This window comes from Pantherophis guttatus, chromosome 2 (assembly GCF_059756535.1).
Source record: "Pantherophis guttatus breed Tessera chromosome 2, ASM5975653v1, whole genome shotgun sequence".
Lineage (NCBI taxonomy): Eukaryota > Metazoa > Chordata > Lepidosauria > Squamata > Colubridae > Pantherophis > Pantherophis guttatus.
The window spans coordinates 122,984,235-123,001,214 of record NC_142064.1 but is presented as its reverse complement, the minus strand read 5'-3'; the positions used below and the strand labels follow the sequence as shown (position 1 = coordinate 123,001,214).

General features: G+C 38.5%; 1 protein-coding gene across 1 annotated transcript; it reads left to right on the top strand.

Moving 5' to 3' along the window:
* The first annotated feature begins 3,148 nt into the window (after window positions 1–3,148).
* LOC132709525 (lysozyme C, milk isozyme-like) lies at window positions 3,149–16,428 on the top strand. Its single transcript, XM_087885043.1, is given in 4 exon segments — window positions 3,149–3,452; window positions 4,214–4,375; window positions 14,879–14,957; window positions 16,362–16,428. Coding segments are annotated over 4 exon segments (444 nt in total). The 5' UTR covers window positions 3,149–3,316.
* Window positions 16,429–16,980: the final 552 nt, after the last annotated feature.

Sequence of the window (16,980 nt, the reverse complement as noted above, 5' to 3'; positions counted from 1 at the left end):
CAGTTAAACCTTTTTCATGGTTTGTGTTCCACTGATTCCTCAACCCTCCATCACATCCATGACCTTTCTTTTTCTTCCTCATTGGTTTTTTGCCCTCAACTGTCCCTGCTTGTCAATCCATAATAACCACAGATTGGGGAAATCTTATTGCTACATACTTTGTTTACCATCCCTCCAAAGGAGCCAGTTTCTCTCTCTCTCTTTTTTTTTAATTGAAAAAGTTTTTCAAATACAGATTTTTCCCCATTTTTCCCCCCTCCACCCTAACCCCCCTCCCCCTCCCCTCCCCCCATGGCTTCTCCAAAATAAAATCCAAATTAACATCAAATTATATAATACTTTACCATCCTTTTACACCACCCCCCACATGCTAACCATTTCTTTCTAACATTATTATTATATCCCCCTATACTATACTATACTTTTTAAAGCAACCTTCAGCTATAAAACTATATAATAAATCCTAATTTGGCATTTATTCAACTCATAATCTACCCATTTCCTCCACCCCCAAACATATATCTCTTAATTCAAATCTTTTGCATATATTTATATCTAAACATAACATCCCTTTTCCTAAACTAAACAATCAATAACCTATCTCAACCCATTTTCCTACAGGTCTAACATACATAATATTTTTAATATCTTTGTTCTTCTGCCCACACCACACCACTAAAAAATATTTCCATATATAAATAAAATCCTCAGATGACTTTAAATTTGTAATCCATATAATATCTTCTGTAATGTCTTTCAACTGGATTATTAATTCCATCACCCATGTTAGGGTAATATCAGGTTCAGCTTTCAACAGTATATTCAGCATCTTCAATTACCATCTGCCCCCATCAATAATAAGTATTTTCATATATAAAAAACCACCCGAGTGACTTTATATTTATATTCCATGTAGTATCTTCTGTAGTGTCTTTTATCTAGATTGTTAATTCCAACCACCACATTGGGGTAACAACCAGATCTTCTGCATGCCCCAATCCCATAGATCTCTTGCCACATAACTCAACATATACGTAATCCATTTTTCAAAGAGTCCAAAATAGAAAGTTCCAATCCACTCAATCAGAGGCCATCTTCCACATCCCAAAAGCACCAGCATTGCAGAGATCTGTTATTCTTCTCAAAATAGTATAAGTCAATAATTTGCCTCAGTTATATTTTCATGTATCAGCCTTCTATAAATCCTGCTTATTATATTTAGTCGTCTCTTAAGTAACTGGCATTAGACTGTTGTTGAGTTTAAATTTTTTTGGTTTTGTAGGACCTGCTTCTTCTTTTCTTGGCTTTTTGTGGTTTAGATCTCCATCCTAGTTGCCTTTCTAGAACTTGCATATCAGCTGATTGATTTCCATGCTGGTCTATAACTTGATAAGACATCACATTAAAATCCAAAGCTGCCTCTCTTGTATTTATAGGTAATCCAGCTATAACCTCTGAAGGAGAATCCAAAAGCGGCTCATCCAAAAGGGCCTCTGCAACTTGTTGTTTTTCCATTACCTCCATCTCCATCTGCTTAGCCTGAGTTTCAGTCTCTTGTTCATTTTGCTTTTCTTTATTCCCCTCCTGTGTTCCTAACACTGATGGCATACATGGAGATGTTGGATCCATTTTAAAAACCTTGTAGTAAAATTCTTCCGCTTTTTCAACAGTATTTAGTTGATATCTTTCTCCTTGATATCTCAATATTATACCAACTGGAGCATCCCACCTAAATGGGATGTTTTGTTTCTTTAGCTCAGTCACCAAAAATCCAAAGTCCTTTCTATCTTTTAACATCTTGGACGGCAGCTCTTTATATATCCAAATCTTCCTTCCGTTCCTTTCCAGAGTGGAGTTAAAAGACTTTTGCACAATATCATTTCTTATTACTCTATCAGTAAAGTAAATCACCACATCTCTAGGCAACTGCCTTTGCTTTGCAACCCAAGAATTCACTCTGTAGACCTTATCAATCCTACAGGATACCTCTTCAGGACTAACCTTTAAAATCCCAGCCAGAACTTCAGCAGACATCTTTCTCAAGTCATCTCTGTTATTTTCCTGTATTCCCCTCATTCTGACCGCAAATTCCATGGACCTGTATTGCATCATTATAACTTCTTTTTCAATCCTTTGTTTCATATTGTCTGCATTGTAAATCTTGTGGTCAGCTTCCTTTATTTTAGACTTTACTTCTGAGCTATTGTCTTGAATATTTATCAAATCATTTTCAATTCTTTGTATTTTATTATCCAAATTATAAAACTTATTATCAGCTTCCTTCATTTTAGACTCTAATTCTAAGTTGGTATCATTATCCATCTTTATAGCTATTTCTGAAAAAGTTTTCAAAGCTGTTACAATCTGTTGTTTCAAGTTGGCATATTTTCGTTGTACCAACTCTTTAATTTCCTGCCTGAATTTTTCAAGATTCTGGTTCACAATCTCATCATGTCTTGCCATCTCCTCCAAAACAAATTCCTTTAGGTCTTTAAAACCATTCTTCTGAATCTGCAAGCTCAAAACTTGTTCATATAATTTGTAAATGGGGGAGCCTCTCCCCCCCCCCGCTGCTTGTTTGTCTGGCTTTGTCAGTTTTAACACCATCCTGCCACACAGACAAACTCTTTTTAAAGAAAAAGACTTCTCTCCAAACGGTATCAATATCAAGTCTCTAAGAAGGAAGAAACATAAAGTAGAAATTTTTCTCTTCAATTCTAGCCAGCGCTGTTATTTCAGATACTTTGTAACGTATTAAACTATTCAGGCAGAAGGACTTTCGCTTTCAGCTTTCTTCTTCTCAAGCCTCAGCCAGTTGCCATTTTAAACTTTTTTTCTTCGCTTTTAAAATCACTTATAGAATTGTTAGAAATACTTGCGATTTAGGGTCCCAAATCCGGATTTCATCCTGTTTGTTTAGACAATCTGTTAGTTTTCATTAATTGGATTGGTCCTGTCGCCTGGCTCTGCAAAAAGCAGAGTTCCCCCGACGCCCGGAGCAGCGGCGAGCTGAATAGGGAGCCACATTCTGCTTCCTCCCCAAGAGTAAAAAAAGACTCTGGGGAGTTCGCAGAGGGCTCTATCTCTCCTCGCCGGCTCTATCTCATGTCTCCTCAAGGAGACTGAGTTTTTCGAGCCGTCTCTCAGCTGTAGAGACGGCTCTTTACAGGCAACGAGGCTGGCGGTCCCGAAAGACCGTCTGGCGGCGACGGAAGCCAAACCGGAAGCCTAAAGGAGCCAGTTTCTCAAGTTGTGACTATAAAATCCAGTAGCCATCCTGGAAAAATCAGACATCATCTTCCAAGGAGCTGCAGCAATGAAGGCATTAGTGCTCACCCTCCTCTTCCTCCTCATTGCGGCCAGTGAAGCCAAACGATATTCCAGATGTGAACTGGTTTCAATTCTAAAGTGAGATGGCCTGGATTGATATCATGGCTACAGTTTGAACAACTGTGAGTTTACTCAATCTTTTTCTCCACCTTCGCAAGTTCCAGGTTTGCAAGGCGGATGCAAAATGGGGAACTTCCTTCCCAGAAAGAATTCATCCAGACCACCCAATGAATAAAAAGCTCTGTTCAATTTTCTTAGAATGGTAAAATATGCTTTTGTCCCATCCCAAATGTCTCAGAAGATCTCCCTGCATTAACACCCTTAGTTTTAAGAGGGTGATCAATATCCACTTCATTGCCTGTTTGCACAACAGCAGAATAGGAGTGTGGTTAGACCACTTCGGTTTTTGTATTTTCACAATCACTGGCTTAGATTTCTTCTCTTCAGAATAGGGTTTATTTGTGCCAGGATAAGCATCCTCTCAAATGAAAGATCCTTCAGATTGCCCCAAATCATTTTAATTCAGGATACAGTTGAAGGGGCCATCACGGAAGATTTTCCACATTTGTGGTATTGCAAAAGTCCTACAGTGGAAAAGTACCTCCTCCTTGGAAAGCCCAGTTTAAGAAAAGAGAAGGAAGGAGAGGTGGCTTTATGTGCCATTAACAACGGCAGGAATATCTTGGAGATAAGATTCAGTTTTATTCCAAATTCTCTTGAAGGTGTCCAATATATATTGGACTTCTCAGGTCCTTCTTTGGTTCAGGAAAAATGAATATATGGTTAAACATTCTGTTTTAAATGTTCTGTTTAAAAAACTAGAACAGCTTTTTCATTTACAGCATATGCTTTTTATAGACTATGCCTGTTTGTTTTCTTCCAGGGGTCTGCATGGCTTTTTATCAGAGTGGATATGACACCCAAGCTGTGGGACAGCAAAACTGGGATGGCAGTTACGACTATGGGATTTTCCAGATAAACAGCAGCTGGTGGTGTAACAATTACCAGGGCCATACAGCTAATGGCTGCAATAAGCCTTGCAATGGTAAGACACATATTTTAGAGGACAGATAAAGAGACAAGCTTTAACAAACTTTCAAAATTCAAGAGAATTGACACAATGAGGTGGTATGCTTGTATTCCTTGCAGTGTTGCTTCCTGACCTGACCTATTACTTATTTCACCTACCGTATTTTCTGGCGTATAAGACGACTTTTTAACACATGAAAATCTTCTCAAAAGTCGGGGGTCGTCTTATACGCCGGGTGTCGTTCTCCTGTAACCAGACAGACCAGCCCGAAAGGCTCTGACGAGCCTTAAATGGCTCTGGCGATCCAAGCTCTGACGATCCCAGCTTTGCCTGCTAATCAGGCAACTCAGCTGGTGATCTCAGCTGAGTTGCCTGCTAATCAGGCAACGCAGCTGGGATCGCCAGAGCCATGTAAAAGAAAAAAAACCTTTTTCCTTTTACATGACTCTGGTGATCCAAGTTCTGACGATCCCAGCTGAGTTGCCTGCTAATCAAGCAATGCAGCTGGGATCGCCAGAGCCATGTAAAAGGAAAAAAGTTTTCCCCCTCCAGCTTGCTTACCTTAGCTGCTAGTCGCAATGCTTGCCTTGCTTCACTTGCCTGAATCCATTCCATCAGCAAGCCGGCAGGGAGGGAGTTGTGGACTTCAACTCCCAGAATTCCTCAGCCAGCAAAACAAAGCTAGCTGAGGAATTCTGGGAGTTGAAGTCTACAAGTCTTAAAGTTGCCAAGGTTGGAGACCCCTGTTCTATTGGGTAAATTTTTTTCCCCTTTGGAAGCTTTAAAAAAATAGTTAATTGGGGTTTTTTTAATTGTTCTTTTTTAGACCTAGCCATTTAAAGTTTAGGAAGTTTTAAATTTAGTTTTCATATAAAAAGAAAAATAAAATAAAATAATATTTGTGCAGCTTTCTGAGATTTAGTGTGTTTCTGTAGTGTTTCACTCTAACTACACAAACATACAAAATCTCACAAAGCTGTATGTGGAATTTTGTGTGTGTAAAGTGTGAAAGTTGTTTTTTTGGGCTTTTTGTGGCTGTGTGAGGTTCCTGCTTATTGCAGGGGCCATTTTGGGTCTAGCACAGCTGCTTTTACATTGTGGGTTTTAAAATCTCTTTAAACACAGAGTCAACATTGGAGTTAACAACCAGCTGGGACAGGTAGCAGAAAAATTTGGCCAATCGCCTTTTAAACACCAGGGCTCTGATCCCAGGAACGAGCTCCCATGGGAACAGGGATCTGGTAGGAAAAGAACATAGTAGTGAGGGAAGCAGAGAGAGAGATAGTTTGTGAAGACTCCAATCATAGGATAAATAGCAAAGGGGGTTGCAGCCGCAGATCATCAGATGGAAATCCCATAAACTGAGCATCTAGAACAGGGGTATCAAACTCAATTTCATTGAGGGGCGCATCAGTGCTGTGATTGACCTGGGGGGGGAGGGGGGGACAACTATGTGGGCATGGCTAACCGGGTGGGCATGGCTAGCTTGACGCCACTCCCCAAACTACTGACATGTTTCCTCTTCGCATTGGGTAGACCAGGCTGAAGCCACGCTGGCCTGATCTTTCCTCTTCACACTGGGTAGACCAGGGCAGCCCCGTGTGCGGGATCCGACCACATTGCAGGCTGGATCTGGCCTGCGGGCCTTGAGTTTTTAATTAGGTGAGAAAGACAGAAATCGAAAGTGGATGTGAAATTAATGGGAAGGAATTATTCAGTTATAATGGGCATCAACACTCATGCTGGTAAATTGGGTATCGCTTTGCTTAAAACCTGGATTTAACAATCCACTAATCCCAGGTTTAGAGGTTCTAAAAAACCAAACTATATTCTAAAACAACCCAAGTGCAAGTATAGAAACAAAAATGTAATTTTCCAAATTCAAAAAATGTATTTTACCACCCAGGCTGAAAGTTGTACAATAATTTAAAGAAAGGTAATTAACTTTCATGACCACAAGAATAAGTTCATTTGCTACTGAATGGTACAAGTAGAAAGATGTTAATGAGAGATTGACTCACCAGGCATTCATCCTATTGGGATCATGCACAATTCTCTTAGCACAAATAATATCATCTCTGATGTCATCATTTATGAAAGCTGCCAAAAGAGGCAAGTTAGAATATGTCCAAGTTCAGATGTTTCAAAGGTATTTCCAAAGATTTGCATAAAATTATTATTTAAAGCAGATTCCTACCTAACAGGAATTTTAGTTATAGGAATTCATTAGTTATGTATGCAATACATTTACATTTTTAATGGTATGACCTATTTTCTGTACACCTGGTGTGGACCATAAAATCCTCTTCTCATGGACCATTTAACCAAGTAGAGTAACAATTCTGAAAAGTATAGAACGCTAGGAATCTGTTTTCTCTCTGGAGCTGAATATGCTGCATATGCAGGCTTCCTGGCAGTCTCACTGCACTCTTGGAAAGGGGTGAGAGAAGAATTGTCTCACTGGAGTCCCAGAACCAGATTTCTCTGACAAAAGACAGAAAGCAGAGAATTGGGTTCCTTAGCCAGGTGGTGTTCTGATGCTGAATTTGTTGCCCTTAACCTCTCTCTCTCTCTGGCAGGACATTGATTAATTTTAGTGAAGTTGGGATCAGGTGGCTCTGCTAGGCAAGCTACCTCTTACATTGTGGATGGAGAGCTAGTTTGGTCTAGTGTCTCCAGTCTAGAAAAAAGCAAAAGAGATCACAAGACTGTTGATGTGGGACAGGGGAACCTCATCAAATATGTGTCTGGTATTCATTAGAACTCAGACCACACTGGGATGGGTGCTGTGGAGGTACAAAGTGAGATTTTTCTTTGTGATGGAAGTTAGAGAACAAAGCGATACCCAATTTACCAGCATGAGTGTTGATGCCCATTATAACTGAATAATTCCTTCCCATTAATTTCACATCCACTTTCGATTTCTGTCTTTCTCACCTAATTTAAAATCTCTTTAAACACAGAGTCAACATTGGGGTTAACAACCAGCTGGGACAGGTAGCAGAAAAATTTGGCCAATCGCCTTTTAAACACCAGGGCTCTGATCCCAGGAACGAGCTCCCATGGGAACAGAGATCTGGTAGGAAAAGAACATAGTAGTGAGGGAAGCAGAGAGAGAGATAGTTTGTGAAGCCTCCAATCATAGGATAAATAGCAAAGGGGGTTGCAGCCGCAGATCATTAGATGGAAATCCCATAAACTGAGCATCTAGAACAGGGGTATCAAACTCAATTTCATTGAGGGGCGCATCAGTGCTGTGATTGACCTTGGGGGGGGAGGCGGGGGGACAACTATGTGGGCATGGCTAACCGGGTGGGCATGGCTAGCTTGACGCCACTCCCCAAACTACTAACATGTTTCCTCTTCGCATTGGGTAGACCAGGCTGAAGCCACGCTGGCCTGATCTTTCCTCTTCACACTGGGTAGACCAGGACAGCCCCGTGTGCGGGATCCGACCACATTGCAGGCTGGATCTGGCCTGCGGGCCTTGAGTTTTTAATTAGGTGAGAAAGACAGAAATCGAAAGTGGATGTGAAATTAATGGGAAGGAATTATTCAGTTATAATGGGCATCAACACTCATGCTGGTAAATTGGGTATCGCTTTGCTTAAAACCTGGATTTAACAATCCACTAATCCCAGGTTTAGAGGTTCTAAAAAACCAAACTATATTCTAAAACAACCCAAGTGCAAGTATAGAAACATTTCCAAATTCAAAAAATGTATTTTACCACCCAGGCTAAAAGTTGTACAATAATTTAAAGAAAGGTAATTAACTTTCATGACCACAAGAATAAGTTCATTTGCTACTGAATGGTACAAGTAGAAAGATGTTAATGAGAGATTGACTCACCAGGCATTCATCCTATTGGGATCATGCACAATTCTCTTAGCACAAATAATATTATCTCCGATGTCATCATTTATGAAAGCTGCCAAAAGAGGCAAGTTAGAATATGTCCAAGTTCAGATGTTTCAAAGGTATTTCCAAAGATTTGCATAAAATTATTATTTAAAGCAGATTCCTACCTAACAGGAATTTTAGTTATAAGAATTCATTAGTTATGTATGCAATACATTTACATTTTTAATGGTATGACCTATTTTCTGTACACCTGGTGTGGACCATAAAATCCTCTTCTCATGGACCATTTAACCAAGTAGAGTAACAATTCTGAAAAGTATAGAACGCTAGGAATCTGTTTTCTCTCTGGAGCTGAATATGCTGGATATGCAGACTTCCTGGCAGTCTCACTGCACTCTTGGAAAGGGGTGAGAGAAGAATTGTCTCACTGGAGTCCCAGAACCAGATTTCTCTGACAAAAGACAGAAAGCAGAGAATTGGGTTCCTTAGCCAGGTGGTGTTCTGATGCTGAATTTGTTGCCCTTAACCTCTCTCTCTCTCTGGCAGGACATTGATTAATTTTAGTGAAGTTGGGATCAGGTGGCTCTGCTAGGCAAGCTACCTCTTACATTGTGGATGGAGAGCTAGTTTGGTCTAGTGTCTCCAGTCTAGAAAAAAGCAAAAGAGATCACAAGACTGTTGATGTGGGACAGGGGAACCTCATCAAATATGTGTCTGGTATTCATTAGAACTCAGACCACACTGGGATGGGTGCTGTGGAGGTACAAAGTGAGATTTTTCTTTGTGATGGAAGTTAGAGAACTTGTGACAAATTGAGTGGGGAAGCAGATTGAAAAAGGATGAGACCAGCTGGAGACATGTTGACTAGATACTATCAAAGATGACAGAAGTAGGAACATGACAGAATTTTGAGAGACAGGGTGATTTGATGCCAATCTTCATGAAGCATTGGAGGCAGTTGGACAATTACAGAGACCAATAAAGGGGAAGAAGGACAAAGCTGGCTGAGGAATTCTGGGAGTTGAAGTCTACAAGTCTTAAAGTTGCCAAGGTTGGAGACCCCTGTTCTATTGGGTAAGTTTTTTTCCCCTTTGGGAGCTTTAAAAAAAATAGTTAATTGGGTTTTTTTTAATTGTTCTTTTTTAGACCTAGCCATTTAAAGTTTAGGAAGTTTTAAATTTAGTTTTCATATAAAAATAAAAATAAAATAAAATAATATTTGTGCAGCTTTCTGAGATTTAGTGTGTTTCTGTAGTGTTTCACTCTAACTACACAAACACACAAAATCTCACAAAGCTGTATGTGGAATTTTGTGTGTGTAAAGTGTGAAAGTTGTTTTTTTGGGCTTTTTGTGGCTGTGTGAGGTTCCTGCTTGTTGCAGGGGCCATTTTGGGTCTAGCACGGCTGCTTTTACATTGTGGGTCAGCCAGTTGATGTTTTTTAATTTTTATTTGGTGTGCATTGGAAGAGGGGTAGTCTTATACGGTGAGTATAGCCCAATCCCTATATTTTAACAGGAAAAGTCGGGGGTCGTCTTATACGCCCAGTCATCTTATACGCTGGAAAATATGGTATTTCACTAGAAAAGCAAAACACGTAAAATGTCTCTCTAAATCAGATGAAATTTTGTAGGCAAATTCTAGTCCTTCTTCCCCTTTATTGGTCTCTGTAATTGTCCAACTGCATCCAATGCTTCATGAAGATTGGCATCAAATCACCGTTTCTCAAAATTCTGTCATGTTCCTACTTCTGTCATCTTTGATAGTATCTACTCAACATGTCTCCAGCTGGTCTCATCCTTTTTCAATCTGCTTCCCCACTGAGTACCCCATTTCTCTTTTTTTTTTTTATTGCAAAAGTTTTACAGTTACATTTCACCCCTTTTTCCCCCCCCACAACCCCCCCAGACTTCCCAGCCTCCCTAACCCTCCCTAACCCTCCCCTCCCTCCCAGACTTCCCCACAATATAATCATGTCACATAAAGAAACCCCCCTTGATAAAAAACTTGAACCCCTCCCTCCCCCCTTATAAGTTTCATTGCATTAAAATATTTCTAATACATTGTTTTCAAATAAAAGCTATTTGATACTTCTTAGTTTGATATTTGTTCTGAATATATTCTATCCAGTTTTTCCATTCCTATTCATAAGTCTCTTGTGAGCAGTCCTTCAGATATGCTGAAATCTTCGCCATCTCCGCAAAACTGGCCATCTTCAAAGTCCATTCCTCAATAGTGGGCAGAGCTTCATTTTTCCAACATTTACCTATCAACAATCTTGCTGCTGTTATCATATACAATATCAATTTTGTTTCGCCCGATGTAAAACCCTTAACTATACCCAATAAAAACAATTGTGGAGAGAATTGAATTTTTTTCTTCAAAACATTCTGCATGACCCACCAAATTTTTATCCAAAAAGCCTTAACTTTCCTACAGGTCCACCAAACATGATAATATGTAGCATCCACGCATTCACATCTCCAACATTTTGGCTGAACATTAGGGTACATACATGACAACTTTTTGGGATCTAAATGCCATCTGTAAAACATTTTATAAAAATTTTCCCTCAAATTCTGCGACTGTGTAAATTTAACATTCTGAACCCAAATTTTTTCCCATGTTTCCAGCATCACTGGTTCTTCGAAATTTTGTGCCCACTTAATCATACAATCTTTAACTAATTCAGTTTCTGAATCCCTTTCTAGCAAAACATTATAAAGCCTTTTGATATGCATTGGACCTTTCTCTTTAATATGTCTAACCAATTCTTCCTCATGCAACATAATACCAGTTTTTTGGTCCTCTTTCCATCTCGATTGTAATTGATTATATTGTAACCAAGTTAGATTAATCCCTTCAGCCAACAATGTCTGCAATGTCTTCAGCTGCCATCTGCCCGCATCTGTAAAAAGAACCTCTTTGTATGAAAACCCCCCGAGTGACATTATATTTGTATTCCACAAAATATGACCAAGATCCAGCCATAGCGGTATTTTATAATCCCATTTGAATTGGTGCTTCTTCCAAACTCTCATCAAAGAATCTCTAAGTATATGACTTTTAAATACTTTATCAACTTTGTCATCATAAAATAAGTAGGCATGCCATCCAAATTGAAGATCAAAACTTTCTGCATTCAATATTCCAGTCTTTTTGCTTCCAAACCAATCACTTGTTAGAGTCAAAGCTGCTGCTTCATAATATAACTGTAGATTTGGAAGTTTAAGGCCTCCCCTTTCTGGAACATCTTGCATAATTTTCAATTTCACTCTCGGCTTTTTCTCGTTCCAGACAAACTTATTCACTCCAGTTTGCCACACTTTCAGTTGTTTGTCACTTTTGAGCACCGGAATCATTTGAAACAGAAAAAGAAATCTTGGTAAAATATTCATCTTCACTGCTGCTATTCTTCCAAGTAGAGACAGCTGCAGTTTTTTCCAAGTCTCCATATCTTTCTGAACCTCTCGCCACAACACCTCATAATTATTTTGAAACAATTTCATGTTTGATTCTGCAACCTGGACTCCTAGATATTTTACCTTAGGTACAATCTCAAAACCTGCCCTCCTTTCAAGCTCAAGTTTACGATCTTGTGTCATGTTTTTAACAATCATTTTAGTCTTTTGTTGATTCAGTCTAAAACCTGAAACTTTACCATAATCTTGTATAATGTCATTCATCAGGATTATTGATTCCATTGGTTGTGTTAGGGTCACAACCAGATCATCTGCAAATGCTTTTATTCTATAATCCTCTTGCCTTATCATTATACCTTTCAAGATTTTAGAGTCCCGTATTGTATTTAGCAAGACTTCCAATGTTAAAATAAATAGAAGTGGGGACAACGGACATCCCTGTCTTGTTCCTTTTTCAATTTTAAACTCTGTTGTCAGACTTCCATTAATAATTATCTGTGCCTTTTGCTCTTGATAAATTGCTGAAATCGCCTGTATAAATTGATCCCCAAAGTCCATCTTTTTTAAAGTCTTAAGTAGAAAATTCCAGTCCACTCTATCAAAGGCCTTCTCCGCATCCAAAAAAACCAGCATTGCAGAGATCTGTGTATTCTTCTCAAGATATTCCAACAAATCAATTACTTGCCTTACATTGTCCTTCATACATCTACCCTCGATAAATCCCGCTTGATCGTCATGAATCACCTTTTGAACCACTGGCATCAACCTGTTGGCTAGGACTTTCGCATAGATTTTATAGTCTGTATTCAAAAGAGATATTGGTCTATAATTCTCTGGTTTTTTAGGACCAACTTGTTCTTTTGGAATCAAAGATATATAAGCTGTAGTCCATGATGGGGGTATTTTACCCCCTTGTTGAATATTACAAAATAAATTTCTAAGTTGTTCCACCATTTCAGCTTGTAAAGTTTTATAATACACTGCCGTCAAACCATCCGTGCCAGGAGCTTTAGCTGTTTTTAATTGTTTGATTGCTACTGTTATCTCCTCCTCTGTTATAGGATAATTCATTCTTTCCTTTTGTTGATCAGTAATTTTTATAACTCTTTTATCATCTAGGTATTTTTCTATAATTCCATTCTGCACCTCCTCTTTAGCATATAGTTTAGTATAATAGTCCACAAAAGCTTCTTTGATTAGTTTTTGTTGAGAAATTTCTTTCCCTCCAATATCAATACTATCAATAGTCCGTACACTCTGTTTTTTCCTCAATGTGTAAGCCAACCATCTGCCCGGTTTATTAGCATTGCAAAATGTGTTGTGCTTCGCATATTGTATATTTGTTGCAACTTGTTCCGCCATAAGCATTTGAAATTGATCTTTCAAAAGTTTTATAGCACCACGTATTCTTTTATTAGTTGGATTTTTAATAAGTAACTGTTCTTTATTCTTTATTTCTGCTTCCAATTCAGATCTTTTCTTTTGTCGAGTCAGTCTATGTTTAGAGTTCATATAAATAAGCACCCCTCTCATATAAGCTTTACTTGCATCCCACACAATTTCTATTGGAGTACCTTTATTCAAATTTATTTCAAAAAATTCTTTCAAATGCTTTTTAAGTTCTGTTATATTTTTTTCATATCTGAACAAGTTCTCATTTAATCTCCAAGAGCGTCTCTCAATCTTATCCATCTCAATTTCTATCCATACTGGGCTATGGTCGGTCAAAGTTCTTGGGAAAATCTTTGTTCTTTTTGTCTTAACAAGTAAATCATCTGACAACAAAATAAAATCAATCCTAGAGAAGGATCTATGTCTGTCTGAGAAAAAAGTATAGTCCAATTCTTTTGGGTTATGTATTCTCCAAATATCTTTTAGTTCCAAATCTTCTTTCATATCAAAAAAAGTCTGAGGTAACCTAATCCTAGATTTCGCTAAACTCCTTTTATCTAATTTGGAATCTATTACTCCATTCCAATCTCCCATGATTAAAATAGATCTATAGTCCCATTGTAGTATTTTAGTATGTAACATTTTATAGAAATGATCCTGTTGTTGATTGGGAGCATAAATTCCAATCAGAAGGACTTGGCCATGTGTTGTAAGTAATTCAATTGCTACAAACCTGCCATCTTCATCTGTTTCTATAACTTTAGCCGTAAATTTCTTATTTACATAAACAACCACACCATTCTTTTTTTGTAGCGTTGAGGATATAAAATGTATTCCTAATTTGGAGTTTATCAAATATTTTTGATCTTGAACTGTAATATGTGTTTCTTGTAAACAAATTATGTCATTATTAAATTGTTTCAAATATGTAAATAATTTCTTCCTTTTTTGTGCTGAATTCAACCCATTCACATTCCAAGATAAACACCTAAGCATCATCTTCATCTTTCCGGAGCAAAGAGCAGAATAACCGAATATCATCCGGGATCTTCGGAATCGCTCCTCCCATAGCTCCAGTGAGTACCCCATTTCTCAATTTGTCACAAGTTCTCTAACTTCCATCACAAAGAAAAATCTCACTTTGTACCTCCACAGCACCCATCCCAGTGTGGTCTGAGTTCTAATGAATATCAGACACATATTTGATGAGGTTCCCCTGTCCCACATCAACAGTCTTGTGATCTCTTTTGCTTTTTTCTAGACTGGAGACACTAGACCAAACTAGCTCTCCATCCACAATGTAAGAGGTAGCTTGCCTAGCAGAGCCACCTGATCCCAACTTCACTAAAATTAATCAATGTCCTGCCAGAGAGAGAGAGAGGTTAAGGGCAACAAATTCAGCATCAGAACACCACCTGGCTAAGGAACCCAATTCTCTGCTTTCTGTCTTTTGTCAGAGAAATCTGGTTCTGGGACTCCAGTGAGACAATTCTTCTCTCACCCCTTTCCAAGAGTGCAGTGAGACTGCCAGGAAGCCTGCATATCCAGCATATTCAGCTCCAGGGAGAAAACAGATTCCTAGCGTTCTATACTTTTCAGAATTGTTACTCTACTTGGTTAAATGGTCCATGAGAAGAGGATTTTATGGTCCACACCAGGTGTACAGAAAATAGGTCATACCATTAAAAATGTAAATGTATTGCATACATAACTAATGAATTCTTATAACTAAAATTCCTGTTAGGTAGGAATCTGCTTTAAATAATAATTTTATGCAAATCTTTGGAAATACCTTTGAAACATCTGAACTTGGACATATTCTAACTTGCCTCTTTTGGCAGCTTTCATAAATGATGACATCAGAGATGATATTATTTGTGCTAAGAGAATTGTGCATGATCCCAATAGGATGAATGCCTGGTGAGTCAATCTCTCATTAACATCTTTCTACTTGTACCATTCAGTAGCAAATGAATTTATTCTTGTAGTCATGAAAGTTAATTACCTTTCTTTAAATTATTGTACAACTTTTAGCCTGGGTGGTAAAATACATTTTTTGAATTTGGAAAATTACATTTTTGTTTCTATACTTGCACTTTGGTTGTTTTAGAATATAGTTTGGTTGTTTTAGAATCTCTAAACCTGGGATTAGTGGATTGTTAAATCCACGTTTTAAGCAAAGTGATACCCAATTTACCAGCATGAGTGTTGATGCCCATTATAACTGAATAATTCCTTCCCATTAATTTCACATCCACTTTCGATTTCTGTCTTTCTCACCTAATTTAAAATCTCTTTAAACACAGAGTCAACATTGGGGTTAACAACCAGCTGGGACAGGTAGCAGAAAAATTTGGCCAATCGCCTTTTAAACACCAGGGCTCTGATCCCAGGAACGAGCTCTCATGGGAACAGAGATCTGGTAGGAAAAGAACATAGTAGTGAGGGAAGCAGAGAGAGAGATAGTTTGTGAAGCCTCCAATCATAGGATAAATAGCAAAGGGGGTTGCAGCCGCAGATCATTAGATGGAAATCCCATAAACTGAGCATCTAGAACAGGGGTATCAAACTCAATTTCATTGAGGGGCGCATCAGTGCTGTGATTGACCTTGGTGGGGGAGGCGGGGGGACAACTATGTGGGCATGGCTAACCAGGTGGGCATGGCGAGCTTGACGCCACTCCCCAAACTACTGACATGTTTCCTCTTCGCATTGGGTAGACCAGGCTGAAGCCACGCTGGCCTGATCTTTCCTCTTCACACTGGGTAGACCAGGGCAGCCCCATGTGCGGGATCCGACCACATTGCAGGCTGGATCTGGCCTGCGGGCCTTGAGTTTGACACCCCTGATCTAGGTCAAAGCATAAACATGTTATGTGCTCAATAACCAGAATTATTTAAAATTTACTCTGATATGTGCGATTCCCAAGCATTCTAAGAATTTGGATAGAATTTTGTGAGCTTTTTAGTGTTAACCCAATTCTCCAGATCTTAACTGCCCTGGGCAATGGCTGGTATGGACTCTGGCAAGGTTATGTGGGAGTCCAAACTATATTGAGCAGTAGTGGCATATAAACTTGATTGTGAGGAATATAACTCAATCAATCGTAGTTCTTTTCACTTTAACCTGGAGAGAAGAAGATTAACAATTAGGAAAGAAAGTCAAAGACGAGGAAAAATTAATGAACGAGAGTTGCCACTTGCTCACCTTCCTCAATTTCTCCAAGGAGATTTACATCAACTAAAATTGTCAAAGAATCAAACATATGTGTGATCAACAAAGGCATACATTATGTTTATTTTTAATTTGCATTCTTATTTTTAGGGTTGCCTGGAAAAACAACTGCAAAGGAAAAGATCTATCACAATGGACCCGTGATTGCGAGCTCTGAGATTGATGATCCTGCATTTCTCTTCCTCCTCCTGTGATGCAAATGATATTATTCCTTATATAACCACGTAGAAGTTTGATTTTATTCTTGCACTCCACATATTGGGAACAATGAGTTTCTTTGCACAAAAATGATGATTTTTAAATGGTTTATAGTTGGAAAAGAGGGAAGGTGTTTTGCTTTTTAAAATCTTTGAAAATTGCTTCAATAAAACGAATTTTGCGCATTATGCCCTTGCCCTGTTTCATGCTTTATTTATTTCCTTTTCATATTTCATTATTCATACATACGGTAATTGAACTGGTTACCAATCATTTCTATGGAAGAGCAGACCTGTGCAACAAAATGCAGCATTGATTCAAAGCTTGGTGGTGCTTAACAAAATACCAGAAAAGAAAAAAGAAATAGCGTATCAGTTTTTTCAAAAACTCTATGAACAAGATAGAGTGACAGATGAAGAAATAAATAAATATTTAAATGGAGAGGGAATGTCGACCTTAACAGAAGAAGAAAAGGAAATATTAAATAGGGATGTCACCATAGAAGAGCTAA